The sequence below is a fragment of the Stigmatopora nigra genome, chromosome 10, assembly GCF_051989575.1.
Source record: "Stigmatopora nigra isolate UIUO_SnigA chromosome 10, RoL_Snig_1.1, whole genome shotgun sequence".
Taxonomy (NCBI): domain Eukaryota; kingdom Metazoa; phylum Chordata; class Actinopteri; order Syngnathiformes; family Syngnathidae; genus Stigmatopora; species Stigmatopora nigra.
In genome coordinates, this window is record NC_135517.1 from 1,559,121 (window position 1) to 1,585,000 (window position 25,880).

General features: G+C 41.9%; 3 protein-coding genes across 3 annotated transcripts in view; all 3 read left to right on the plus strand.

Moving 5' to 3' along the window:
* The first annotated feature begins 1,193 nt into the window (after positions 1–1,193).
* Positions 1,194–8,256, plus strand: dennd6a (DENN/MADD domain containing 6A). The gene is made up of 18 exons (XM_077727143.1): positions 1,194–1,616; positions 2,010–2,048; positions 2,135–2,177; positions 2,592–2,704; positions 2,903–2,983; positions 3,049–3,154; positions 3,303–3,382; positions 3,453–3,512; positions 3,820–3,875; positions 3,961–4,083; positions 4,190–4,285; positions 4,364–4,458; positions 4,838–4,903; positions 4,964–5,028; positions 5,297–5,386; positions 5,471–5,634; positions 6,228–6,330; positions 6,389–8,256. Exons 1-18 carry the CDS (start codon positions 1,380–1,382, stop codon positions 6,593–6,595), a joined length of 1,824 nt encoding a protein of 607 aa, XP_077583269.1. The 5' UTR covers positions 1,194–1,379; the 3' UTR covers positions 6,596–8,256.
* A 356-nt stretch (positions 8,257–8,612) lies between these two features.
* Positions 8,613–15,830, plus strand: appl1 (adaptor protein, phosphotyrosine interaction, PH domain and leucine zipper containing 1). Its single transcript, XM_077727098.1, has 21 exons — positions 8,613–8,813; positions 9,479–9,577; positions 9,644–9,703; positions 9,855–9,926; positions 10,022–10,109; positions 10,181–10,222; positions 10,835–10,893; positions 10,959–11,105; positions 11,179–11,261; positions 11,938–12,099; positions 12,168–12,356; positions 12,439–12,481; positions 12,558–12,706; positions 12,805–12,972; positions 13,250–13,299; positions 13,373–13,547; positions 13,689–13,725; positions 13,787–13,915; positions 13,979–14,029; positions 14,492–14,581; positions 14,646–15,830. Exons 1-21 carry the CDS (start codon positions 8,760–8,762, stop codon positions 14,808–14,810), a joined length of 2,112 nt encoding a protein of 703 aa, XP_077583224.1. The 5' UTR covers positions 8,613–8,759; the 3' UTR covers positions 14,811–15,830.
* Positions 15,831–15,944: 114 nt separating this feature from the next.
* The window catches only part of il17rd (interleukin 17 receptor D), a 14,345-nt gene continuing 4,409 nt past the window's right edge, over positions 15,945–25,880 (plus strand). The window contains exons 1-8 of the mRNA XM_077726250.1: positions 15,945–16,136; positions 20,686–20,740; positions 22,872–22,994; positions 24,814–24,932; positions 24,990–25,110; positions 25,359–25,403; positions 25,479–25,630; positions 25,699–25,764. Of these exons, the coding sequence (XP_077582376.1) occupies positions 16,014–16,136; positions 20,686–20,740; positions 22,872–22,994; positions 24,814–24,932; positions 24,990–25,110; positions 25,359–25,403; positions 25,479–25,630; positions 25,699–25,764 (804 nt within the window). The 5' untranslated portion in view covers positions 15,945–16,013. The remainder of the gene's footprint in view (positions 16,137–20,685; positions 20,741–22,871; positions 22,995–24,813; positions 24,933–24,989; positions 25,111–25,358; positions 25,404–25,478; positions 25,631–25,698; positions 25,765–25,880) is intronic.

The following is a 25,880-nucleotide window of genomic DNA, read 5'->3' on the forward strand; positions in this document are numbered from 1 at the left end:
AGTAATTTTAATTCACAGCAGATGGCTGATTAAAATTTGGCTGTGTTTCATCACCATTGGAAGGCCAACAAGCACTTCTTTTTTCAAAGTGGCCTTTGTAGCTGGCAGCCATCTTGGGTTGGTTGGCCAGCAGTTGGAAATCAAATCTCGAACAGTACATATTGTGCAGCATCCTTAGTAGTATAATTGTAGTCCCATAGTGGCATTTGTTTTTAGATCCTAGTCCAAATTGACTTGACATCTATCGGTGGCTGCCAATGGGTAAAAAAGCAGTGCATTTTGTAGTCAATGATTGGCCCACTGTTCCATTTGAGTAAACATTTGGTATCTGTGGCAGGGAAACAAATTGCTAGTTTTATTTCTGGTGTGTCAATGCTGAAATTGTTGTCTTCCATCCTGTACGAGTGAGGAAATTCACAGCCAGGTGGGTGGCAGGTATCAAATTATGCTTGCAGAGATCAATAAATATGTGTGTTGAGATCCTGGAAGAGGAGCCGAAATCAATACCACTTGGGAGCATCGTATCGTCACAGCAATGCGAGGGTGAATGCATCAAGATCTCAGGGAGGGCACTTGAATTAAGCCATTTTATCTTCATTTACATTAAACATAACCAGTTCGGAAAATGAATTAATTGTATGAAAGTATATAGAAAGCAATGGAATAATACCTTGACATAGGAGTGTGCCAATTTATGAGAAATTTGAGATGTAGGGAAAATTCTGAGCAAATTTCCGCCTGGAGATACAAGACAGATTTATGATACGAGTAAATTGATACACAAGCTCAGTCCTGGAACGCATTTAGCTCGTATCTCAGGGCATTACTGTACAACATTTTATAAAACCTATGTGGCATGGTGAACACACTGAGACACATGAGATAACTTACACACTTTCTTCTTTAGTGGCCAATTGACCACATGACATGAAAATTAACCTTTGTTTAACGAGTTTAATGCGATTAAAGTTTAATAAGGACTCCCATTTAATGAGGGGGTCTATTAAATGGAGGTCTATTCAATGGGGGGTCTAATACATGGGGGGTCTATTACATGGAGGGTATATTAAATGGGGGGTATATTAAATGATTAAATATACCCCCCATTTAATATGAAACTTGATGTTCTAAAGTCGCAAGCACTTTATTGTAATGTACTGCGCAGGAACGTCTGCGTAATGACGCACACTTCTGACGTCACACCGGCTCGTCTGGAGCATCTTTGGGAGCTAAGCTAGGTGGCTAATCGCGCCACTGCGCCTCTTGACTTGTGTTGTTGTTTGTCTTCCCGCAAGAACAATAAACATTTATTTTTGTTTTCGCCACTGGCGGAAACACTTTGTCTCTCTCCCAAAAAAGTCCGCGTCGGGCCGCTCGTTATGGCTTTGCAAGGCCCGGAGGAATTGGGGGAACCGGTGGAAGAATCGGACGACCTGGACGACCACGACGCCAGTAGTATATCCCCGGCCGAGGAGATAACGCTGCCGGCCGGGCCTGGGGGCGACGAAGACGAGCCCGTGGGCAACACCGTTTTACTGCCCTGGGACCGCTTTTCCACCTGGTTGCATTGTATCTGCGTGGTGGGCTTTGACCTGGAGTTGGGACAGGCGGTGGAGGTAAGGGGAAGACCCGTCGAGGTCACCCGGCGCGCCGGGAGAACTATGAGTCTCCAGGGAGGGGATCCAAAAGTTAGCTATGTTCTGGGCTCCGACTAATTCCTGGGCGGCAAAACAAAAACAGTTCCCGAAGTTGTCTGCGTAAATGCTAAATTGGGAGTCGAAAGTGGTGTCAAACGTACAAATTCGGATTTAAAAGAAAGAAAAATGGACTTGGCTCAAAAGTAATTTGCAAAATATGTTCTAATTGAAGATAATTGTGTAAACTACTATTCTGTGAATACTGTAGATTTACTCCCCTTAAGGCTGTTTTTCCATTGGTAGCCGAACAACTACATTTTGTGACTAAATGTTTTTATTTTGGGGTTAAAAGAGCAATTTTCTGTCCTCCAGGTGATCTATCCGCACCATTCCAAGCTGTCGGAAAAAGAGGTGAGTGGAGACGTGTCCAATTTTCGACGTCCTGGTCCGTCCACACAAGGAGTCAATTCTGTCTTTGGTGTGGTTTTTATTTGTAGAAAACCAGCATTTGCTACCTTTCCTTCCCAGACTCCAACTCGGGTAAGTTGTTGTTTATTTTTTCTCTTAAAGAATGAAAATAATAATAATCTATATCACCTGTGTCAAAGTGGCGGCCCGGGGGCCAAATCTGGCCCCCCGCATCATTTTGTGTGGCCCGAAAAAGTCAACCATGAGTGCCGACTTTCTGTTTTAGGATCAAATTAAAATGAAGAGTATAGATGTATATTACATTTTCTGATTTTCCCCCTTTTAAATCAATAATTGTCATTTTTTAATCCATTTTTCTGTTTTTAGTTCAAAAATCATTGTGTAAAATCTAAAAATATATATAAAAAAGCTAAAATAAACATTGTTTTTGATCTATAAAAAACTGAATATTCAAGATTTTATTCTAGATAGAGATATTTGGAATTAGCCATTAGCCTGACTGCATGTTTTCTGCCGCGCTTTTAGGTTGCCTGGGCGACACCCAATTCTGCTTCCGATTTCGCCAAGGTTCCAACAGGAAGTCATCGCTGGCTTTCTTACTGGAGACGAGCGACAGGGACGCGCCGCCATGTCTCAAGGTCATCACACAGCATAAAAGTCAAGAAAATCCCAATCAATAGACTCAGTTCATTAGATATGACTTATTTTTTTAATTTATGCAAACCAAATATTTCAACAAAATGTGTATATTAAAATCTCAAACAACAAATGCCTTCACCCATAAAGATAGTTCAGTGACTGCAATGTTATAAAAAAGGTATACTGTGTGTCCACAGAGGGAGCAAGGACATTATTATGGCTACGTGTATTTCCGTCAAGTGCGCGACAAGTCCCTGAAGAGAGGCTACTTCCAGAAGGTGAATAAAAAAGGGGATCCAAATGTATAAAAAAAATCATTAAACTTGTGTTTTTTGTTCCACAGTCGCTAGTCCTGATCAGTAAACTGCCTTACGTCACCTTCTTCCACTCGCTGCTCAAGATCATGGCTCCGGAATACTTTGAGAAGCACGAACCTTGTCTCGAGGCGGGTATGTCCATTGTCCGTGATATTTGAGGGATTACTGTAGTGGAAAAATACAGAAATATGCCCGAAATGGAAAGAAAAAGTTGGTGGAGAAAAATATATCAAAAAATAAGTACAAGTGTCCAAGAAAAACATATCTTTTGCCCTGTTAGCTTGTAACGACATAGACCGCTGGCCCTCGCCGCATCCGGGGAGGATCCTCACCCTGCCCATTATGGGCGTGGTCATCAAGGTTAGCATGTAAAATTCAAAAATAATAATAATACGCACTTTTTTTTAACACAAGTCCGCCCCAAATACAGGTTCGCATCCCCACCTGTTACGACAAACCGGGGACGTCACAACTTGTCCAGTCAAATCAGGTAATGACACTCACGCATCCATAACCGTATCACCCGGACTATAAGTCGCCAGAAAAATTTAGGAAATGCAATATACATCTATACTCTTCATTTTAATTTGATCCTAAAACAGAAAGTCATGATTTACTTTTTCGGGCCGCACAAAATGAGGCGGCGGGCCAGATTGGGCCCCCGGGCCGCCACTTTGACACCGGTGCTTTAACCTGTATTTATTTTTGGTTATTGATGAAAAAATGTGACTTATACTCCAGTGCCACTGATATATAATACAATTTTTTGTGTTCACGGTAATTTTTTTTGTCAACAGGGTGACAGCCTGGTGTCCATCGTTCTGCCCACCATCCACGAGGTGGACCTCTTTAGGTGAGAACCTCAAAACCGAAGACACGGTCCCTTCAGGACTTTTCTCGCATCAGAACCCAAATGAAATGTGGGCGTGTACGTGCAGGTGCTTTGTTCCAGTCTTCTTCCACATCCAAATGTTGTGGGAATTGGTGTTGCTTGGCGAGGCCCTGGTGGTCATGGCGCCCTCTCCTGCCGAGTCGGCGGAAACCGTTCTGGCCCTGGTCAGGTGGGTGTGCCACTCACACACCTCAAATATCTCTAGAAATAGAAACATTTTACAGTGTGGAAAATAGTTCCAAAAAGAAACCAAAGTGAAAACTCTGTGTGCGCAGTTGCATTTCTCCCCTGCGCTACTGCAGCGACTTCCGTCCCTACTTCACCATCCACGACAGCGAGTTCAAGGAGTACACCACCAGGACTCAGGCCCCGTAGGTCCCAAATTCAAAGCGTACACTTTTTCTAGTTTTAAAAGTACTCGAGGATAAAATAATCCTGTTTTCTGTCAGGGCCTCGGTCATCCTCGGCGTCACCAACCCATTCTTCGCCAAGACTTTGCAGCACTGGCCTCACATCATCCGCATCGGCGACAACAAGCAAGCAGGTGATTCCAATTTTGTTGTTATTATTAGTATTTTTTAATTGACATAGTATATTTTTTAAAAGGTCGTGGATTTATGACCATATTTGGCACTGATATTACTGTATTTGTGTTTTTGCGCGTTGCAATTGGGGTTATCGTTTGGGAAACTGTAATTTCCCAGGGGCCCTAAACGCACCACTTTGTCAATGCAAAAAAACAAAACAATGGATGTTTATTCACTGCAATCCTCCCACTTTAAATGTATTGGACGACTACAGTAATCCCTCAAATATCGCGGTTATTGTAGACCAGACATGGCCACCATAATCGAACATTATTATATTGGCGTTCAATCCTTTTTTTTAAAGTTCCAAGCTAAAAGTTTTTTTATCTCCCATAGGTGACATGGCCAAGCAAATGAAAGTGAAGAAATTGAAGAATCTGAAAACTTTGGACTCCAAACCTGGTAAATTTCCACTACCGGCTGGATTGAGATATTCATAGGCTGAATTCTGATTGTTTTCAGGTGTGTACACGGCGTACAAGTCCTATCTCAACAAGGATGACGATATCATCAAGCAGCTACAGAAGGTTGCCCTTTTTATTCTTTCCTTTCAATTTATATTTTTCTTAAGATTTTCCCTTCAAAGTAACACATTTGTACTCCCTATAAAAACGAGAGAAATTGTAAAAATCAATGATTTTAAGGCAATTTAGGGGTGTGGCTTATACGCGGAAGCGGCTAATATGCGATAAAATGCGGTAATTCACTTTTCTGAAGTTTCTTTTGTTTTGTAACATTACCCCAACCGCCACCATCAATAAAAATCTTTAAAACATTATATATTTTTTCTCTCAGGGCATCCACCAGAAGCGTCCATCGGCGGCCCAGACGGCCATTTTGCGGCGCTACTTCTTGGAGCTGACACAGAGCTTCATCATCCCCCTGGTAGCTCACCCGCCCGGCCCGCCCCGTCAAAGATAATGGCGAGCCGGACTTTTGATGGGTGGACACGTGTGTGTTTTGCCTCAGGAGCGCTATGTGGCCGGCCTGATGCCGCTTCAGAAGTCCATCAGCCCGTGGAAGAGTCCTCCGGCGCTACGGCCCTTCGTGCAGCAGGACTTTATGAAGACGCTGGACAAAGCGGGTCCGCAACTCACCTCCAGGCTCAAGGGGGACTGGATCGGTCTCTACAGGTATGTCCGCCTTCTCATTAGAAACTAAAGAATCCCAAATTTATCATAGTGGCGGCCCGGGGGGCCAAATCTGGCCCGCCGCATCATTTTGTGTAGCCCGGAAAACTAAATCATGAGTGGCGACTTTCTGTTTTAGGATCAAAATAAAATGATAGATATAGATGTATATTAAATTTCCTGATTTTCCTCCTTTTAAATCGATAAATGTCATTTTTAATCATTTTTTCAGTGTTTTTAGTTCAAAAATCATTTTTAAAAATCTAAAATATATAAAAATATTGTCTGTTTTCCACTTTAATATGGCACATAATGATTAAAAGAGATTTTCCCATACTAAGAAAAAAAAACATAATTTGTAACTAAAATTTGTCGCCGTCTGGCGGACAAAGGCGGTATCTACGTCTCCCGTTATACATAACTACTGCAAATGGGACTTTTACACCGGCAGAGTGCAATTTTTCACCAGGATTTGCGCACGCAAACTTTGCTTCAGTTTCTTGGTACCAAATTTTGCACGTTCTACTCGAATAAATACAGCAGTGAATAAATACCCAAAATAAATACCAACAATTTACTCCCCCTTTGCGTTTCAGGCACTTCTTGAAATCTCCCAATTTCGACGGCTGGTTCCGCACCAGGAGGAAGGAGATGACGCAAAAACTGGAGGCTCTGCACTTGGAGGCGCTCTGCGAAGAGGTGAATAGGTTTTTGTAGTGTTTCATTTCCCCAAAATGACCTTTTTTGTCTCTTTAAGGACCTGTGCCAGAGAGTCCAGAAGCACTCCGAGGTGGAGACTGTGGACCTGCTTCTCAAATTGAAGGACAAACTGGCTCAGGCGGAGAGGGAACGTCTCCCCGTGCGTGCCGGGACGCTAACCAAACTGCGAGCTCACATCGACGCCGTCATCCTGGCCTTGCCCCCTGACCTCCGGGGGATCCTGCACAAGCCCGACGGACCCTGACCGAGGAGCCAGGATGCCGCCAATCTTTTTTTTTGCTTTTAAAGTGCACTTTCTACCCTCCCGTTTGCGTATGGCAATATGCAAAGGACCCGGGCGACCCATCCGGGCGCTTTTTATTTTCATATTTTTAAAGGAAACAGCACAACAACCACAACCACACCAGCGACATGCAGTAGCCAATCGGGATGCTGCGTCCGTGTCACCCGACCTCTGGAGAATTTTAGGAGACTGGGAAGGAATGCCCTGCCCACAAGACCAGTCATTTGGGGTAATATCAAGTCTGTTTAATAGTCGAGTTACCATAGTTTAATGATATTCTGTATACTATATATATATACATGTATAGATGATATATATTCGGTTTAAAGTTTCAGCAAAATTCAAGGAGTACATTTAAAAGTTTTAGAGCGTACGTTTAAAATTTTTAAAACACTAGAGTACTAAATGTATTAATTTAAAGCCTCTTTTAAGAGACAATTCCGGTTAATTCATGATTTTTCTGCTCAGTTTTTAATCCAGTTTTCCCTTTTTTTCTGCTGAAATATCCTTCAAAATTTATAAGGAAAGTTTTGTCAAAATTTCTTGTCGCTATCAATTTATTTTCGCAAAATTATTCAGCCAAATAGTTATTTTAGGCCTACTAAACTAACATTTTATTTGAATTAAAATAAAATGATAATGCCAGCAGAAAATGCCTTAAATCTCAGGAAGTCTCACTAAATTTCACAAACACAATACAGAAATATTTTATTGCTTTGTTTATGTAGCAAGTCTCCGTAAACGTTTTTTTTTAACCATTTTGACCATTGAATGACGTCAATGGTAAGGAATGAGCTGTTAGCATTAGCATTTCATTCTCTTTGCATTGTGAATAATAACATTTTGTGTTACAAGTTTTGCTGCTTGACTGCATTAATGATAGTTTTATGTTTTGTTTTTATTTTATGTTTTTATACTGTGGAACGGGAAATTGGCAGATAATTTTTCGAAAAAATATCCACATGGTGCTCCAGTTTATCCAACAAGCCCTTTTATTACAAAAATCGTCAAACTGTACTCATGATTGTATTGTTTTAAAATGTTATTTTCTGTAAATCTTATGGATAAGGAGGTTTTATTTTTTTAATTCAATTTTTTTGCAGAAAAGTACGAAAGTTCCTGATAATTATCGTAGATTTGCTGTCATAATTAAATAAGTAATTCCCTAGAATTGGAAAAAAATAATTAACTCTAATCCAACGAATAATTTGATGCCGCATGATTGGTTAAAATTTAAATATTTTAAAACATTCCAGTCCAGTTTTTTCTTGAATGAAGTTTGTGAAAATTGCGTTTAAATTGCATTAATAATGGTATTATTTTTTATTTCATTTCACATGATGCACACTTTTATATTTATAAGAAAAAAAGCATATTTTAACAATATTTTCCTTGATTTCTGTGTATGTAACAAAGTTTTTGTACAAGGTGTCGTGTACAAATAATTATTTTGCAAATATGAAATAGGGACGTTAGAATCTAACCACTACAAAAACCACTTGGATGATTTATGATGTAAAATGTTTGATCATTTCAATTAACAATACACTTTTTTCCCTTATTTTTAATGAAAAAATGTTTTCGTGACTTATTAGTAGTCTAATAAAATGTTTGACCATCTATATGGAGACTTCCTGCATTTGTTTATTTTTGTTTTTATGTTGACAATAATAGAAAGAACTTTTTCGATTTTCAAGACTTCATACTTAAACATTCATTTTCTTTTAGGCTTTATTTAATTTTGTTTTGAGTCCTTGTTTTCTGTAACAGTGTATTACATTTTGTTGAAATATATCTTTTAGTACGAGTAAAAAGACGAAACTTTCTTTCACGGTCGCAGCCATTTTGGCTCTGCGTCGCCCTGTTCCTGGTTAGAGCCACAACGGCGCAGTTTCCCATAAAACCAAGAGCCAATCAAAAGCTCGCACATTTCCTCCTTCCAATCATTATCTACGACGCTCCCATCTGTCCAATCGGAATCCAGTTGGCCCCAAAGCGAAAACATCTCTGGCTGTTGTGGTCAATTCCGCGTTGCCTCCCCTCTAAAAATCTCTAGAGTGGGAGTTGACGGGCTAATTTCTCCTATTTTTCCTACTCTGTTGTCACCCATCTTCAAGCAGCAGCCATGCCCGGGATAGAGAAGCTACCCATCGAAGAGACTTTGGAAGACAGCCCGCAGGTGAATAAGAAAGAAAAAAGAGACGCACTGACTTGTCAAGCTTTACGCTTACGTGCTAGCTAGTCCTAGCTTGACGCTACGCTAATATTTCTATTTGTCGACAGCTAGCCACATGCTAACTGCGGTTTTCATTACGAAGCTGCGACGAGCTAGCTAATTGTCACCCATACGACAAGGGTCTTTTCCTTATTTACGTTTGTTTTCTTATTTTTATGGGCATGTCATTTTGTTACTGTGTAATAAATGGGTGGACAAGCAACACCTGTGCCGGTGACGTCACCTAACTTCCTACTTTTAACTAATTCATTGACTGTTATTGACGGCGTTATACGAACCATTGTTCATAGAATATAATTTGCTAATTCATTAGCCACACTGTAATTAGCATATCAGGACTTGAAACACTGAAACGGAATACTGGGAAAAACTAGTGTCTCTAAATCAATATGAATTGAGGCAGAAATGCCCCAAAATCAACAGGAAGTGATCAGAAATGTAAAAATGAGACATTTATGGATTTAAAGTGGAAAGTCTGGCTGTAAATTCTAATTTTCAATAACATTAATGACGCTAGATGTATTGGGTCAGTGAATTAACAAGGAAGTGACTGAAAAATATGTGAAAATGGCATCTTGTAAATAATTTATTGTATTTTTTTTTTTCAGACACGTTCTTTGCTGGGAGTTTTTGAGGAGGACACGGCTGTCATGTCCGACTACTGCACCATGCTTTATCAGGCCATGCACAGGATTTACGATGCCCAGGTAAACCAAAAGACACGTATGAGTACATTGCATCGAGAAGTCTTGCTAACATTTTGCACTTTTTAGAACGAATTGAGCGCCGCGACCCATCTCACTTCTCGCCTGCTTAAAGAATACGACAAACAGGTTTGAGATTTTTTTTGTAAAATATATTTATTTAAAAGATGATTGTTTATGCAATTTTAACATTTTTTCATCATTAACATTGTATTTTTTTTGGCGTAATCTGTCTTTGACGAAATTTTCTTAACGTAATGCAATTGTTCTGTATTGCTAGCGATTTCCTTTAGGGGGCGACGACGAGGTGATGAGCTCCACCCTGCAGCAATTTGCCAAAGTCATTGACGAGGTGGGTGGTTTGTCATCTTTTTTAAAATTATTATTATTATTATTCATTTTTTAACTTCACGTTCAAGCGTCCAATCATCGTCTTGTTCTCTGCAGCTAAGCTCGTGCCACGCCGTCTTGTCCACCCAGCTCGCTGATGCCATGATGTTCCCCATAACGCAGTTCAAAGAGAGAGACCTCAAGGGTACTTGAACGTCATATCTTCTCGCAACTTATTTTTACATGGGAAAATATCATATAATTCTGTCTGTGTAGAGATTCTTACACTGAAGGAAGTCTTCCAAATGTCCAGTGATGGTAAGTCCCTTTTTTTACTGTTACTTTAACGTACAATGTTTGTTTTTGGTTTCTAATCAATTAAAAAAAATGAAAAATGCCAAGCCAGAACATTTTTTAATTTTTTATTTATTTATTATGGTGACTACTTACTCATTGATGACTTAATTAATCAATAAAAATTCATAATACATAAATAATAAGTAATCAATAAATGAGTAGTCCACGACATAAATAAGTAGAAACGTGCACAAATAACAATAACAAACTAACAGGTTATTAATAAATAATCAATATCAGCTTTTTGTTATTTGTGCACTTTCTAGTGAAAGCTTTAAATCTCATTGTATTTGTATAATGACAAGAGCTTTCAATTTAATTCAATGTAATACATAGCGTTGACGTTGCTGCCCTCTAGTAGATGGGAGTGGAAGTGCATCCTATCTTTTTTTTCCCCCCCAGCATATTTGAGACGGATTTTAAATCAATGTGAGAATTGTGCAACTTAATATCTCTGTCAATTTCAGAAAAACAGTAATATCTATATTTCTAATTTAACTATTTCATATCACCAAAATGTCAAATCAAATCCCTAGAGGGAGCTCCTCACCCGAAGCGTTGTGGTCTCTGCAGATCACGACACGGCCATCAATCGATACAGTCGCCTATCCAAGAGGAAGGACAATGACAAGGTAGCCCGAGAAAACACGCAAAGTCACCCACTGGAAACCCACACGCTTGGCCGGGGATGCCGCAGATGCGAGCCGAGGCGGTGGAGGACGTGTACACGTCGCGCAAGAAGCAGCACCAGACCATGATGCACTACTTCTGCTCCCTCAACACGCTGCAATACAAGAAGAAGACTGCACTGTTGGAGCCGCTGCTGGGTTACATGCAGGCGCAGGTCGCTGCCCCAAAATGGCCGCCGGGATTTTTTTTTTTTTTTAAAGTAAAATATATATTTTTTTTCTCTGCAGATTAGTTTCTTCAAGATGGGATCGGAAAACCTCAGCCAGCAGTGGGAGGAATTCCTGGCCACTATTGGGACCAGCGTACAGAAGTGAGGAGACCAGTCGTAAGCCGCCATAGATGTCCAATCAGTTTGAAGCGGGAGGGTGGCATAGGTTGACTCCCTCCCACTTCAAATGGATTAGACGACGAGAAATGGAAAAGTTTATTGAACTTCTCAGTAGAAGCACCAAAAGACCCATCGTGACCCCTAACAAAAAGACTTCAGGGCGGCCATGTTGGTAGGGGCAATGTTCCTATTATAGTCAATGCGGTGAGATTTAAATTAAGTCATCACAATCTTATTTTTCAACCCTATTTTTATTAAATTCAACGCATCAGCTTTTGTAAAGTCAGTGACACCAGATGTCCAATCTTTTTCAAAATGATTGGACGCTGATAGACCAAAATGATGGGTGGGGCTATCTCGGCTGGAGAAAAAAAAACGTTTCCTTCAAATTTATTGAACTTCCCGACAGAAAAACCAAAACACCCGTTGTGATCCCTAACAACAACAAAAAATCAGGGCGGCCATGTTGGTAGGGGCAATATTCCTATCAAAGTCATAGCAGCGAAATTAAAATAAAGTCATCACAATCTTATTTCTCAACTATTTTACCTCAAATGGATTGGATGTTTACTAGTGACAGACCAAAATAGTGGGAGGGGCCATCTCGGCTACAGAAAAACATATTTTGTGAACTGACCAACGTTTCCTTTGCCCTCAGCGTGCGCCGCGAGATGGAGAGGGAGACGGAGCGCATGCAGGAGAGCGTAGAACAGATGGAGAGATCATGCGAGGCGCTCTACGCTCCTTGTGACCCGGACCCGCTGCACTCGCCCGTTTGTCGCAACCTCACCCAAAAACAGGGCTACCTCTACATTCGCAAGTAAGTATTAAAGAAAAACTCGGTCTGTGGGACGGTTCCCCAACCCACGTCTGTCCGTCCCTCCGCAGTAGGACGGGCCTGGTGTCCACGTCGTGGGAGCGCCAGTACTTCTTCACGCAGGGCGGAAATCTGATGCAGCAGGGGCGGGGCCAGGTGGCCGGCGGCCTGGTGACCGATCTGGACAACGCCTCCGTCATGGCCGTCGACTGCGACGACCGGCGCTTTTGCTTCCAGGTCACGGCCTTTGACGGCAAGAAGTAAGGCGCTAAAAGTGAAAGCGAGAATGCTTCGGGTTGGTTCGCTTTAAGATAGATATTTAGATATTTTATTCTTCTCCAGAACGGCGATCCTACAGGCAGAGAGCAGGAAGGACTGCGAGGAGGTGAGCGTGGAGGGATGAGACCACTCCCAATGATGTCACGAGACTTTCTCCCAGCGCCATTTTGTGCCCCTTCCAGTGGATCGCCACCGTCAACAACATCTCCAGGCGCATTTACCTGAGCGAGAACGCCGAAGAGGTGGCGGCCAGAGTCAACCAATCGGCTATCCGGGCTGTCACTCCTTCGCCGTCCTTCCAGCAGAGACACGATGGCGCCCGCCCAGCCAGGTCGCGACCCCACCAGTGACCATATATATGTATATATGTCTATTTTGTCACTGTACTTTGTGATTTTTATTAATTTATTTTTTGTGTTTGGACCGCAGGATCCGCGCCGTGAGAACGGGAAGCATCAGCTCGGCGGGTTCCGAGTCGTCGCCCGCCCTCTGCCTGGACGCCCTAGTAGCCCCGGAGACGCCCATTCAGTTTGACATCATTTCCCCCGTCAGTGAGGAGAACGCCGGACACGGCAAAACGGCGCCGCCGACTGGCAGGTATGCCATCAATTCTTTTTCTGGACCAATTTTCAGTCAAATTCATTCATGTTGAGAGAGCCCTTATGTTCCGTACCCGGACGTTTGGTCCCCGGACGTTTGGTCCCCGGACGTTTGGTCCCCGGTCTTTTGGTCGCCACTCAAATGTACTTAGATATTAAACAGTACTTAGATATCTTTTATATTTTTTTATGAATATTTCCAGGTTTTGCGGTTTTTATTTATTTTTTTGAGAGAATTCTATTCTATTCAACATTCTCTGTTTTTTTCCCCGCAGAAGAAGCAACCCGTTCGGTGAGTCCGGCGACGGAACGGAAGACGACCAAGGTATGCTCGGGATCTCGCCGTCGCCCCCCCGTGGCCTGGAGACGCATTTCAATTCTCTTTTGGTGTCTTTCAGACTCAATTCTGCACCAGCTGTTCATCGTCCGCTTCCTTGGTTGCGTGGAAGTGAAGAACGCCGAGTCGGCTGACGTCATCCCCGAGACTATGAGGCAGATCTTGGCGGCGCGTGCCATTCACAACATCTTCAGGATGACCGAGTCGCACCTGCTGGTCACCTGCGACACCCTCAAGTAATTCCCTCGCCGGAATACAAACATATTGATTCAGTCATCATTTTTTTAGTTACAAATACAGCTTATATGCGAAAAAAATACGGTAATAATGATGTTGATGATGAGAATTTTAAGAAATCCCCGCCCCCTTCTCTCCAGACTCATCGACCCCCAGACCCAAGTGACCCGACTCGGGGTGAGTCCAGGAGATCCGGCTTAGGCTGGCTTCCCGATTTCCAACCGATATGTTGTTGCAGTTCCCCGTGTCCAGCGTGCTCCAGTCGTCGTCCCATCAGGACAACAAGCGGCTTTTGGGCTTGGTCTTGCACGGCGCCGCCGGCCGCGCCGTCTGCTACATCCTAGAGTCCAACGACGACGGCGAAAAGGTTGGACCCGGTCGAACTCTAGACGTGGAAATGAACCAAGACGAATGTGTACTTTGCTTTCAGATCTGCGACAGCATCGAGTTGGCCAAGCAGATTGCCCTCCATTCTGCCGTGGTGAGTTTAAACACATTGGCTTTTTTCCTTAGCATTAGCTTGATGCTATTCTTCCATATGTTAGCATACTGACTTTGTGAACGCTAACGTTAGCTATCTTTTTTCCTAATGTTAGCTTGATGCTATTCTGTATGTTAGCATAGCGGCTTACTCTAGCTATCATTTTTTCTTCGCATTAGCTTGATGTTATTCTTCCGTATGTTAGCAAAGCAACTGTGTCAACGCTTATTTGCTATCTTTTAATTCTTAGCGTTAGCTTGATGCTGTTCTGTATCTTAGCATAGCGGCTTACTCCACTTACTCTTTTTTATTAGCGTTAGCTTAATGCCATTCTTCTGTATGTTAGCATAGCAGCTTTGTCAATGCTTATACTGTAGCTATCATTGTTGTGTGTGTGTTAGCTCGATGCTATTGTTCCGGAACGATGTTATTGTTTTGGAACGATTCGACCTACTTTTACAGGACCGCGAGGCGGCGGAGAAACGCAAGGAGCAGGACAAAGCCAAAGAGAAGCAACAGGAGGAGCTGAGCAAGCAGAGACAGATTGAGAAGGTGCCATATTTTTTGCTAAATAATAATATTTAGAAGCATTTGTTTATTTGTGGCTGTACTCCAGGACTTGGAGGAGCAAAGCCGCCTCATCGCCGCGTCCAGTCGTCCCGCCAACTCCTCCGGCGCCGACGGGCAATTTGTGGTCCTGAGCAACAGCCAATCGGAAGACGACAGCGACGCCGGAGGCGGCGGGGACGAGGGCAAGAAAACAGGCGAGTCGGAAGCCTAGCCACGCCGGTTAACAACGGGTACCAACTCAGGAATCGGCGCCCGACCGTCCATCCGAGGATGAGTTGAAAAAAAACACTTCCCCACTGACTTTTATTTTAGTCCATGTATCCAAAAATGCTTTTTATACCGCTGACTCTAAATCTTTTTTTTTTTTGCCCCTAATTTTCATGTACAGGTAAAAACGTCCATTTTGCTTTCCAAACTGTTTATATTCATTTTATTATTTTCATTGCAGGGATATATTAGAAAGTAGCAAGAATAATTAGGGCTGGGAAATTGTGACAAATTTTAATCTTGAGGTAAATATCAGTTAATCTCATCGTCAAGTGAAGAAAAAGGTTTCCATAGGGTAGAACTTTTAAATAACTGTGTATTATTAATCAGAAATAATATCATACCTAATTCAAAGATTTAAAGTGATCAAAAGATGTCATCACAGCCCAGCGCTGTAAAATAAATATGTATTTAAAATCTAGCTATGCAGGTCTTTCATCTTGATCTTGGCGCTGTCGTTTTTGCTGCCCTCTTGTGGCAGATTAGGCAAATTACTGGACACCTGAAACTTCTCCCCAAACTGGTCTGAAGATAATAATATTTTGGGGGGAAAAAAACATAAAATAACAAATGAAACAAAAATATATCATAAAACTGAAATAGTTATTGTACAAATATATACTCACAAATATGTGCAGGAAATACCATAAATAATAGAACACACTATAATTGCTTGCTTACATATTAAATAAGAAGGAAAAATATTTCTGTCAATTCAGATACATTTGAAAAATATTACATCCAATTTTGACAGTTTTACAGCTCTGTTGAAATAAAAATTTAAAAAACAAGTTTCTGAAAGTAGGGAAAAAAGTTTACTGATGATTTCATTGGTGTTGAAACTTGGGCACTTTACCTTTAACGCCATGTTGTTGGACTGTAAAGATATGCTTCATTATTAATATCTCACGTTTGTCATTTTGACAAAAAAAAGTTTTTAAAGACGAATAAAGCACTAACTCCATCTGTCTGGCCCAAGCCTTATAAATTGCTATTCTACTGCTATTTTACGCACTGTGTAAACACATTACGCATGCGCATGTTTTTGTTCGTGCGCAGGCGCATTATGTACGGCATGCCGGCGCATGGGTCGGCCAAGCATTCGCGCTTCTCCCTCATAAGTTGTCTCCGGAGACTCCCGAGAGGAATGGCGGCTCCTCGCTCCTTCTCCGCTTGCCTCCCCGCTTTACTCGCCCTCTGGAATGTTTCTTGCGGGGCCACCACGCTTCCCAGCAACAAGAAAAACAACCCTGAACGATGCGGCTTCAAGGTAAACAAAAAGAAAACAAAAAGTCGACAACTAGCGACATTTCACAATTGTTGTCGTCAATTGTCAACCTAGCTAGACGTCAACACTTCAGGTGTCATTGCGTTTTTATGCTACTGGTAACTTTTTTGTTTACTTTTCTTAAGTTTTAAAGTTATTTCGTGGTGAAAAAAGAAGTTGAATTGTGGTTATCTCGGTTGAATTGGAAAGTTAATCTTCCTTCGCCCGGCTCGGTTTACCTGTCGGTGCCTTTGAAGTAGCTTCATGCCGAATTCCGTTTTTGGAAAAAAATGGCCATTTAAAGCGAGTTTTTTTTTTTACTGTAAAATAACGTGTAGATTTCTTGGTTGTATTTTAAAATGGTCACTAAGTTAATTTTGAGTCTTTGTTTCAATTCGGCTTTGTGTCGTTCGTGTTTTAACTCTGTTAAATCGATTAAAATAAAACACGACGAAGAAAATTGCCGACCGAACTTGTTTTTTTTTTTAAGTTGTCGACCCAAATATCTTCTTTTTCCTAAAAACATTCTAATAATGGTTCAGTTTATGAGAAATTTAGACACTATTGCTGTGATTTTGTCCACTATCTTTTAACTTTGATTCGTGTTTATATACTTGCTGATTTCCAAGATTGGTCGCTGCTATGCAAATTTGTTGTTTGTCATAATTCTTGTTTAATTCCCGTAGCCTAGATTTTTTGTTTTTAATTAATATGAAGACAGTCTTTACTTTTCTGATTAAATACCTTTTAAAATGTGTATAAATGACGTTTGATAATCATATTTTGTTACCTATTGTTGAAAGAAATACAAATGTTTTTTATTAAATGAGGTAATTGGATTTGTTTATCACTCACGATTTATTCCTTCCTGTAGCCACGCCCCCTTCGACCTGAAATTACATTATATAACACGGTTATTTATCAGTTGTTAAAATGTTCTTATGTGTAGGGCAAATGAAATAATTGATGTCATTGTCATGCCAGGCCTGTAGGGGGCGATGTGTTAGTTCGACTCATTTCTCTACCGGATTTAAAGACATCGATGACCTAAAAATTGGGAAAATCCTACTTTTTGCCCTCCATTTCGTGGTAAATAGACCCTCCCGGTCAAATTGGATTGGACACCAAGTGCGTTTAATAGCTATGAAATCCAACGTTTGCAAAAAATACCTTGGTATAGATAGCCAAATAAATTAAAAAATGCGTAAATCAGGTTTAAAAAGTGCAAACAATGTAAAAACATGATAAAAACAACAAAAGAGAAATTATTGAGGTATGGAATTGGAGTAAGTCATCTTTGTAGTGCATTGTTTTTTTTCTCTGGGAAAGCTTCTCATCTTTAAACAGGCCCCTCCCCCTGCTTAGATCCCATCTTGGATATCCCGCTTCCTGCCTTTCACCTGTACCTGTACCGCCGGCCCCCACCACCATGAGAGAAAAAAAACTTCTCTTTGTGTTTTTTGGGCGATCCTATGTCCACCCACTCCTAAATCCAAAAGCCCCCCCTTAACCCCCACTCTCTTCGGTATGTGTGTAAAACATCTGGTGGTCACCCGGGGGAAAACGGCTACGCTTCCTCCCAGCTGGAAATCGCAACTTTTCCAGCCAGGTACCGGGTACGCCTGCGTGTGCTTTTCCCCTCCCCTAATATTTATCTATATTTTTTCTGTCATGGGGAAAACTGAGCGCCAATTATTATTATTATTCTGGGTATTTTTCTCCTTGGCAACATGATTAAGATAACATTTCTTAAGGCCACAATGTTTTCACTGTTAAAAGATTATCCTTGCAAAGGTAGGAAGGGGTGCTGGAGCCTATCCCAGCTGAGACCTTAAAATTTATGGTATCAAAGTGGCGGCTTGGGGGCCAAATCTGGCCCGCCTCATCATTTTGTGCGGCCCGGGAAAGTAAATCATGAGTGGCAACTTTCTGTTTTACGATCAAATTAAAATGAGTATAGATGTGTATTAAAATTCCTGATTTTCCCCCTTTTAAATCAATAATTGTCATTTTTTAATGATTTTTTCAGTTTTTAGTTAAAAAATCAGTTAGTTAAATCTAAAAATATATAAAAAGCTAAAAAAAACAGTTTTAGATCTATAAAAATCTGAATATTCAGACCTTTTAATCCATTTATAAAAAAAAATAATCCAAATATTAGGTTTAGGCAAAATTTAGCATACAATTAGCTTAGCATGCATGTTTTGCTGATGTGGACAGAAACCAGAGTACCTGGAAAAAACCCACGCAAGCCCGGCTTGGAGACCACTACAACATCACAAAGTGAGGCCCGACCTGGGATCGAACTCAGACCTGCGATCATAAATAACAATTCCTGGGTCCCCAGCGCAAGGCCATTTCCTCTTCCTTGGATGGAAGGGATTTGTCCCCAGATACAAGAGAGGGGGGGGGGGGGGAGTGGCTTTTTTTTTTGGGGGGGGGGGGGGGGGGAGTTCAGCAGGAGTCGGCGGTTGGGGTGCCGTTATTGAGGAGCACTCAAGCAGGAGGTGGAAGCTGCAGGTTTTGTTCCTGTTGGTGGGAAATCTTTGCTTGGCTGAACACACACACACACACACACACATATACACACATACATACACATACACACTTTTGCACAAATACACACTCCTTTCTTCAGGTTGCTTTGTCGCACCTCACTTTTGTGTAGACTAATTCCTCCTGCGCAGCTGCTGATCTCACTTTTTCTTTTATTTTTTGGTTGCACACATCCATGTGCATCTCGGGTTTCAAAATGGCGGGTTGCGGGCCACAACTGGACCGCCAACAGCACTTTGTAACGGCCGCTTAAATACATTGCATGCTTTAACTTCATGTTTTATGGTCTGAATCTTGATGGATTTCCCTTAAAATTGATAATTTTCAGAATCTTTCCCTTAAAATTGGTAAAAAAAATGTTTTCAGTTTTTTTTATTTTAAAAATATAAAAAAAGTTCTGTAACTGAATATATTCATTTTTAAATGTACTGTATTTACTTGCATATTAGCCTCCTCCATGTATAAGTCGCACCCTTAAAATTGCCTTAAAATCGTTGAATTTTACAATTTCTCGCGTATAAGCCGCCCGCCAATTCACAATTTTCGCCTCCATATTCATGTTTTTAATAGGGAGTACAAATATGTTACTTTGAAGGGAAAACCTTTAAAAACAAACAAAAACACAAATAGTCTCAACACCTAAAATCGAACAGAAAATAGCCCAGACGACTAGCAACCCCAAAAATGGATTTCATTGATAAATTTGGGTGACCCCTCCTTTATTATGATAGGTCTCTGCAAAAGTCTTCCTTCCCTTTGCCCAGAATTGAACAAGAAGTGGCCCATTTTGGTCCAAAGCTTCCAAACCCCCCACCGGCAGCCCTTGACAATTAGCCCAAAGAAAATGATTGGGGATGTTTGCCCGCCAAACGTTGCCTGCTTTGCACACATCTGGAAGCAAGTGGGCAAACAAAATGGACGCACATCATTGAAGCACTTCCTGTTTAATCAGATTCTCCTCCCCTCCCCCGTCGCATCCTCCGTTTGATCCGACAATTGCGCCCGCAATTAGCTGCGCGATTAGCTCGGGAAGTTATTTTGGGGATTCCCTTGGGAAATTCCGCCTAGCTTTAGCTTTCGTTAGCTTGGGGCATTGCACCCCCCACCACACCTCCCATTTTAGCTTTTTATTTCTACTAATACTGTTTAGGGGAAGAAAATATTTTAAAAAAATGTTACTTATGTACATATTAAAATCATAAACATAGATTATTTTTGTATATAAAACGGTTATTACTATTTATCCTCTTCTATTTTTTAACCAAATTTGAAAAATAATATATATTTATTCCAAAACTCATGTGTACTCTTATTTTAATTCATTTTCTTTTTAATTAAAAAAAGAAAATGTTTGTTGTTACTGCATAATAATCTATTTTTTTTGCACAGATATAAACTCCAAAAACAACAAATGGTGAAAAAACTGACTTTGGTGGCAAATGGCCTCTTCATCCTTTCTGGCGTGGCGCTTTAATGGCATCTGCGCCTTTGCATCAAAGGCTCGTTTGATGGTTCAAATCTGGCGTGGCGGTCCTTAACGACAAACACGTGCGCCCGCCGTTGAGGGGGCGGCGGCTAATGGGCATCTCGCTCAGCGGGGCGTGCGTCCGATGGCTTTCAGGTGCTAGCTTGCGTCGCTTTGCTACACCTCGCCGACGTCCGACACCTCTAACGAGCTCGCCGCGGCGTGACCGGCGGGTTCACGTCGTAAAATAAAGTGCTCGGGGAGGTGTCGCCATCGCGTGTGGGGGGAAAAAAGTGGAAAAACGCTAGCATGAAAAAGTTCAAATAATGACAGAATCGGGGGTGAAGAGCAAAGAGCGACTGCACCCATGCGGGCTGCCATCTTGGATCAAAAATATGACTAGACATATACAACTTTGTATTTTGTGTCCTGTTTTGTACATTTTTTGTCAATTTTCAGCCATTTTTAGCCATTATTTTCACTTCTTTTTTCACATGGTAATGAATGTGTAATTGTCTTTTATTTTGGTAGGTGCAGTCCGGAGCAGAAGGAAGTCGCAAGTTGGCTGTCACGCTCAGAAGCGACAGTGAGTTGGATTTTTTTGTCTTATAAAATGTCGGGAATTAAATACATTGTTAAATAAAAAAATAAAATAAATAAATGGTCCCAGAAAAAAAATTGCAATGTTGTGAAGCCTCGATATTTGAAGATTAATGTAATCCAAAAATGATATTTAAATGGGTAAATTAATGAGTCTATATGAGAAAAAAATGGAAACAAGGGGAAATCAATCAAGAGAAACAATGTCACCTGGTATAATAACAAAAAAGTCAAATATTTATTCTAAATCAATAAAATCCATAAATACTTCAATAAATCCAAACACAAAAACTGAATATTAGTCATATTCGTATTTTAAAAATGATGCCATACAATCATCTCTTAATGAAACAATCCAAATGATAGCAAATAAAATCCCAAATTAATCAAGTTTAAAAAAAAAACATCTTGAAATGAATAAAAACTTTAAAATTTCATACAAAACTCAACACAAACTGCCACATTTAAACCCACCAAAAAGCCAGCGGTCACGGACAAAAGGCGAAGAACTTGACTTCAACACACTAAAGTACAAAAGAGGCCAAGTGGGAGGAGTCAACTTTTTGTGTTAGTGCTTTTTTTTTTGCACTTGGGAGTTAATTTAAAACATTTCTGCACTTTTTTGTAACTACATTTTTTATCCCTCACTGTCACTGGCAGCCAATATAGGAAACACCATTTTTGGGGGGCCATTTCACTTTTTAAAATCACGGCAAACAACCCATAAGAAATTTGAGAGGAGGAAATTTGTGGAGGTCAAAGGTCACGGATCTTTGGAGTAAAGATGAGAGACCCCAAAATGTGAAGAGGAAGCTGCTTTTTCCATGACAATGAGGCTTTGTGGCGGTCCGCTCACGTGCGCCCGACACACCTCGCCGCCCCCTCGGATGAAGAAGGCGCAGGCGCCGGTGTCGCCGTAGGGAAGGAGGCGGGATGCCCTTTGACCCATTGCGTCGGTCACGCTTGATCGGGCGTGATGACATCGGCAAAAACTTGAAACGTGCCAAATTTCAACGGCGTGGCTGCTTCAAAGCAAAATGGCTGCCTTCCTGTTGAAGTTAGGCCATTGCCCCAAGAGACTTTTTTGTGCGTCCTTGCCTTATAGACATGTCCACCAAATTTCATGTTGATGGACAAAACGTCTGTCCGGGGCTGAATTTTTTTCCAACGCTTTGAAGGACACGACTTGGTGTCCAATGCCTACTTCAAAGCAAAATGGCTGCCTTCCTGTTCAAGCTAGGCCATTGCCCCAACAGACTTTTTTGTGCGTTCTGGTATTCTTGACATGTCCACCAAATTCCACATTGATGGACAAAACGGGTGTTCGGGGCTGAATTTTTTTCCAACGCTTTGAAGGACACGACTTGGTGTCTAATGGCCTCTTCAAAGCAAAATGGCTGCCTTCCTCTTCAAGTTACGCCATCGCCCCAAGAGACTTTTTTGTGCATTCTGGGGTTCTAGACCTGTCCACCAAATTTCAAGTTGATGGACAAAACGTGTGTCCGGGGCTGCATTTTTTTCCGACCCTATGAACGACACGACTTGGTGTCCAATGACTACTTCAAAGCAAAATGGCTGCCTTCCTCTTCAAGTTAGGCTACCACCCCAAGAGACTTTTTCGTGCGTCCTTGCCTTATAGACATGTCCACCAAATTTCACATTGATGAACAAAACGTGTGTCCGGGGCTGAATTTTTTTCCACAAAAAAAACCTGCCTGAAGTCATTTGCTAACATTTGTTGGATTTATTTAGCCTCTCTTTCCTGCCATTTGCCAAACGTGATGCTAATTAGCTTAGCACATGTTTGACCTCCCTCCGGCCCTGAACATGACCCCCCGCCTTCCTCCCCTCGTCTTTTCAGAAGCTGGTCGCTGACTCGTGTCGCATCCGCCCGAGTTCCTTCGTCCTCGCTAAGCCCCAGCACCCCCCCCCCCTTTCATCCTCCTCCTCCTCCTCCTCCTCCATTTCTTCTTCTTCACCTCCATGAAAGCAGATCAGCCAGTCGTATCTGAGCTTTGTCTTTAAACCACACAAAGAATCCATGTGTTGCCTCGGGAATTCCGGCCTGGTTATTTTTATGCCGCTAATGTCCACCATGTTGTTTTTTTCCCCCCCAGATTGCTCGTCCAATTCCCCCCCAGGGAAGCACGTCATCCACGAAGTGGCCGACGTCTCCTTCACGCACCTGGCCTGCGACCGTCGAGCCGGAGTCCTGGTCCACTGGGCCGCCAGCCCGCTAGGTACGCCGTTTACCTGACCGACGCGTCTTGGTTGGCGGTGATTGACCGGCGAGGAATGCGTGTGCGTTTTTTTGTAACCCGAAGCTTCTGGTTTGGAAAGTGAAGGAAGGCCTTTGTTTTTCCCACAAACTGAAACAGACCAAAAGTCATTCAAAAAGTCGCAATTTTACCCGGTAACCGAAGTCGAAATTTTTGCCCGGCAACCAAAATGCACAAGCAAAGTTAAACTGGCAGTTTCGCCTAGCAACAAGGTGTTCTGTCATAATTTAACTCCCAATTCTGCATAGCAACAGAAGCATCTGAGCAAAATTAAAATTGGCCTAGGAACAAATATATCATCCAAAAAATGACCTCAAAATGTGGATTTTCAACAGAATTAAACTAACAAACTTGGAAAACAAAAATGTATGAGCAAAATTAAACCCACTACTATCTCGACTAACAACATTTTTTAGGACAATAAAACTCCAAATTTTCCTTTACAAACAACTCAATCCAATTAAAACCACCAACAATTCTGCCCAACAACAAAAATCTCCAAACTAAACTAAAAACAAAGTTAACCAAAGTTGTCAAAATTGATCGCAATTCAAAACCTTTTTCCATCTTGAAATCTGCCCGGCAACAGACCACTTTGCCTTTCCCTGATTTGTTGAATTTTCCTTTTTGTTTTATCTACCTTTTGATTTCTAACTACGACCTCTCCTTTTGAATTCCCCGACTTGTCCTTTCGCCCATAAGCCCCTCGTTGTCCACCGGCTTTGGATCCCCACCTGTGGCCCCTCCCACTCTCTTTCATCCCCCCCCATTCCCCCACACACACACACATACACCAAAGGCTCTTTTCCTCTTGTAATGGGAGCTTTCCATGCACAGGACACGTTGTTCTCATTATCCAGACCGCAGAACAGGTTTTTCCGTCCCCGGGCAGATTCCTGGGCACTTTTCCCAAATCCTCCCCGTCCGCGTCCATCCGTCCGTCGGCGTCTTCGTCCTCGTCTTGGTCGGCCTTGAACTCGGGCCCTCGACGACTTCCCAAAAACGTGGTCAAGATGTTGCTTGATCTAATTTTCCTTCCACGTTCCAAACTCTGGCGTCACGCTTTCATGGGTTGAAAAAAAAAAGAAAAAAAAGATAAGATAAATGAGGAACACATGCCCACTAACAGGAAATGTTTCCTACGAGATAAAAAATGCACTTGAAAGGCGTTTATTTGCATTTTTTATGAGACGAAGAAGGCCTTGGGTCAATGCGTTACCCAAAATAAACAATTTAAGTGCCTTGATTTTGTTGCTAGGAAGTTTTTTTTGTACAGAATAATGAGATTAGGAAATGGTTTAAATATATGGATGTATTAGTTTTGGTTTTAGATAATTTTTTTAATCTTGATAACAGCCAAAGTGAGCAAGTTTCACCGTCTTTAACGGCACAGGTGTGAAAGTGGCGGCCCGCGGGCCAAATCTGGCCCATTGCACCATTTTAGATATAATATATAGTTTTTTTAAAAATTGTATTTGTATAACTGGATCAAAATCCCTAAATATTCCGTTATTTCTAGATATAAAACAATGTTTATTTGAGCTAGTTTTTCCCGGACCGCACAAAATTATTCGGCGGCCCAGATTTGGCCCCCGGGCCGCCACTTTGACACCTGAGCTCAAGGGTCTCAAAGCAATTCCGACCAAATTCAAACCGTTTCTAATAATTCAAAGTTGCTTTAAGTCATCTTTTCACTTTTGAAATCTGCCTAGCAACAAGCCATGTGAATCTCATCTCCCCTCATACCCACATTTTTATTTTTATTTTATTTTTTACCCAGGGATCGAACACATCAAAGGCTTCCGGGTCTACCTGGAGGACAAGAGTCCGGAAGGGAAACGCTGCCAACATCTGGTCCTGAAAGAACCACGACAGCTCAACTTCTCCTACAAGAACACCGTAAGTGGAACGCCAATTTGTTGCCAGATTCCTCCTCAAAAACTGGTTTCCATGTAGAAGTTGAGCAGTCAGCCATTCGGCGGTTTGAGCTTCGACACGGACTACATGGTGCGCGTGGTGCCGTTCCCCACCTTGATGAACGACAGCTTCTTCCCGCCCTCCTTCGTCAGGACCAACTGTAAGAATCCATTTTAATTCCTATGCTGGAAAATGTTACAAAAAAGGCCTTTTTTTCTGAATTGGCTTGAAGTTAACTTGTCACTAAAGTAGCGCTGCAACCTAAATCTGGCAAGTTTAAAAAAGAAAGGACTGTAGGGTCCATATTTTTCATCCCCGGAATCGAACCTCCGACCCTTAGGTACCTGAAATGAGTATTCCATCTTAAATTTTCTATTATTTTGCACAAAATCTTTCCCTTCTTTTCAGCCTGCGAAGTCCTGCTTGGCTGGGAAAACCCGGCATGCAAACCTTGTGAGTTCTCGTCCCCGATTGGCCGTCACCAATCCGGCGAACCCGGTCCAAATCCCGCATCTTTTCCCCACACAGTCTGGAAACCCAAGACGCTGAGCGTGCGGCAGTCGGGCGCCGAACTCCGGGTCAGCTTCGAGCGGGCCCCGCCCTCTTTCGCCTTCCGTATCTATTATGTCTACTACAAGCTGCGGCAAGACGGGCCCTTCGGACTTCGCCGTTGCGAGCCGGTACGCCGCCTCCGTACGCCACCGCCACCGTTTTTGTCCTCTAGTTGAAAAAAAATTTGTGTTCTCAGGACGCGACGCAACCCAGGACCACCTGCGTGCTTCGGGGTCTGGCTCCCGGGACTTATACTATCGAGGTATGTCAGTACTGTTAATATTACTAGAGCTCCCTCTAGTGGATGAATAACACAACTACTATTACTACTAATAGTTTTTTGACTTTCTAACAGGGGTTTTTTTGGCTTTTTTTTTC

Bases quoted from the DNA above. Each gene is read 5' to 3' on its own strand.
- appl1 (XM_077727098.1), top strand. From the start codon at position 8,760: ATGCCCGGGATAGAGAAGCTACCCATCGAAGAGACTTTGGAAGACAGC. The intron at 12,707-12,804 runs GTCGCGACCCCA...TTTGGACCGCAG, and splicing joins GATGGCGCCCGCCCAGCCAG to GATCCGCGCCGTGAGAACGG. The intron at 13,726-13,786 runs GTGAGTCCAGGA...ATGTTGTTGCAG, and splicing joins CCCAAGTGACCCGACTCGGG to TTCCCCGTGTCCAGCGTGCT.
- dennd6a (XM_077727143.1), top strand. From the start codon at position 1,380: ATGGCTTTGCAAGGCCCGGAGGAATTGGGGGAACCGGTGGAAGAATCG. The intron at 4,084-4,189 runs GTGGGTGTGCCA...CTGTGTGCGCAG, and splicing joins ACCGTTCTGGCCCTGGTCAG to TTGCATTTCTCCCCTGCGCT. The intron at 4,904-4,963 runs GTAAATTTCCAC...GATTGTTTTCAG, and splicing joins AACTTTGGACTCCAAACCTG to GTGTGTACACGGCGTACAAG.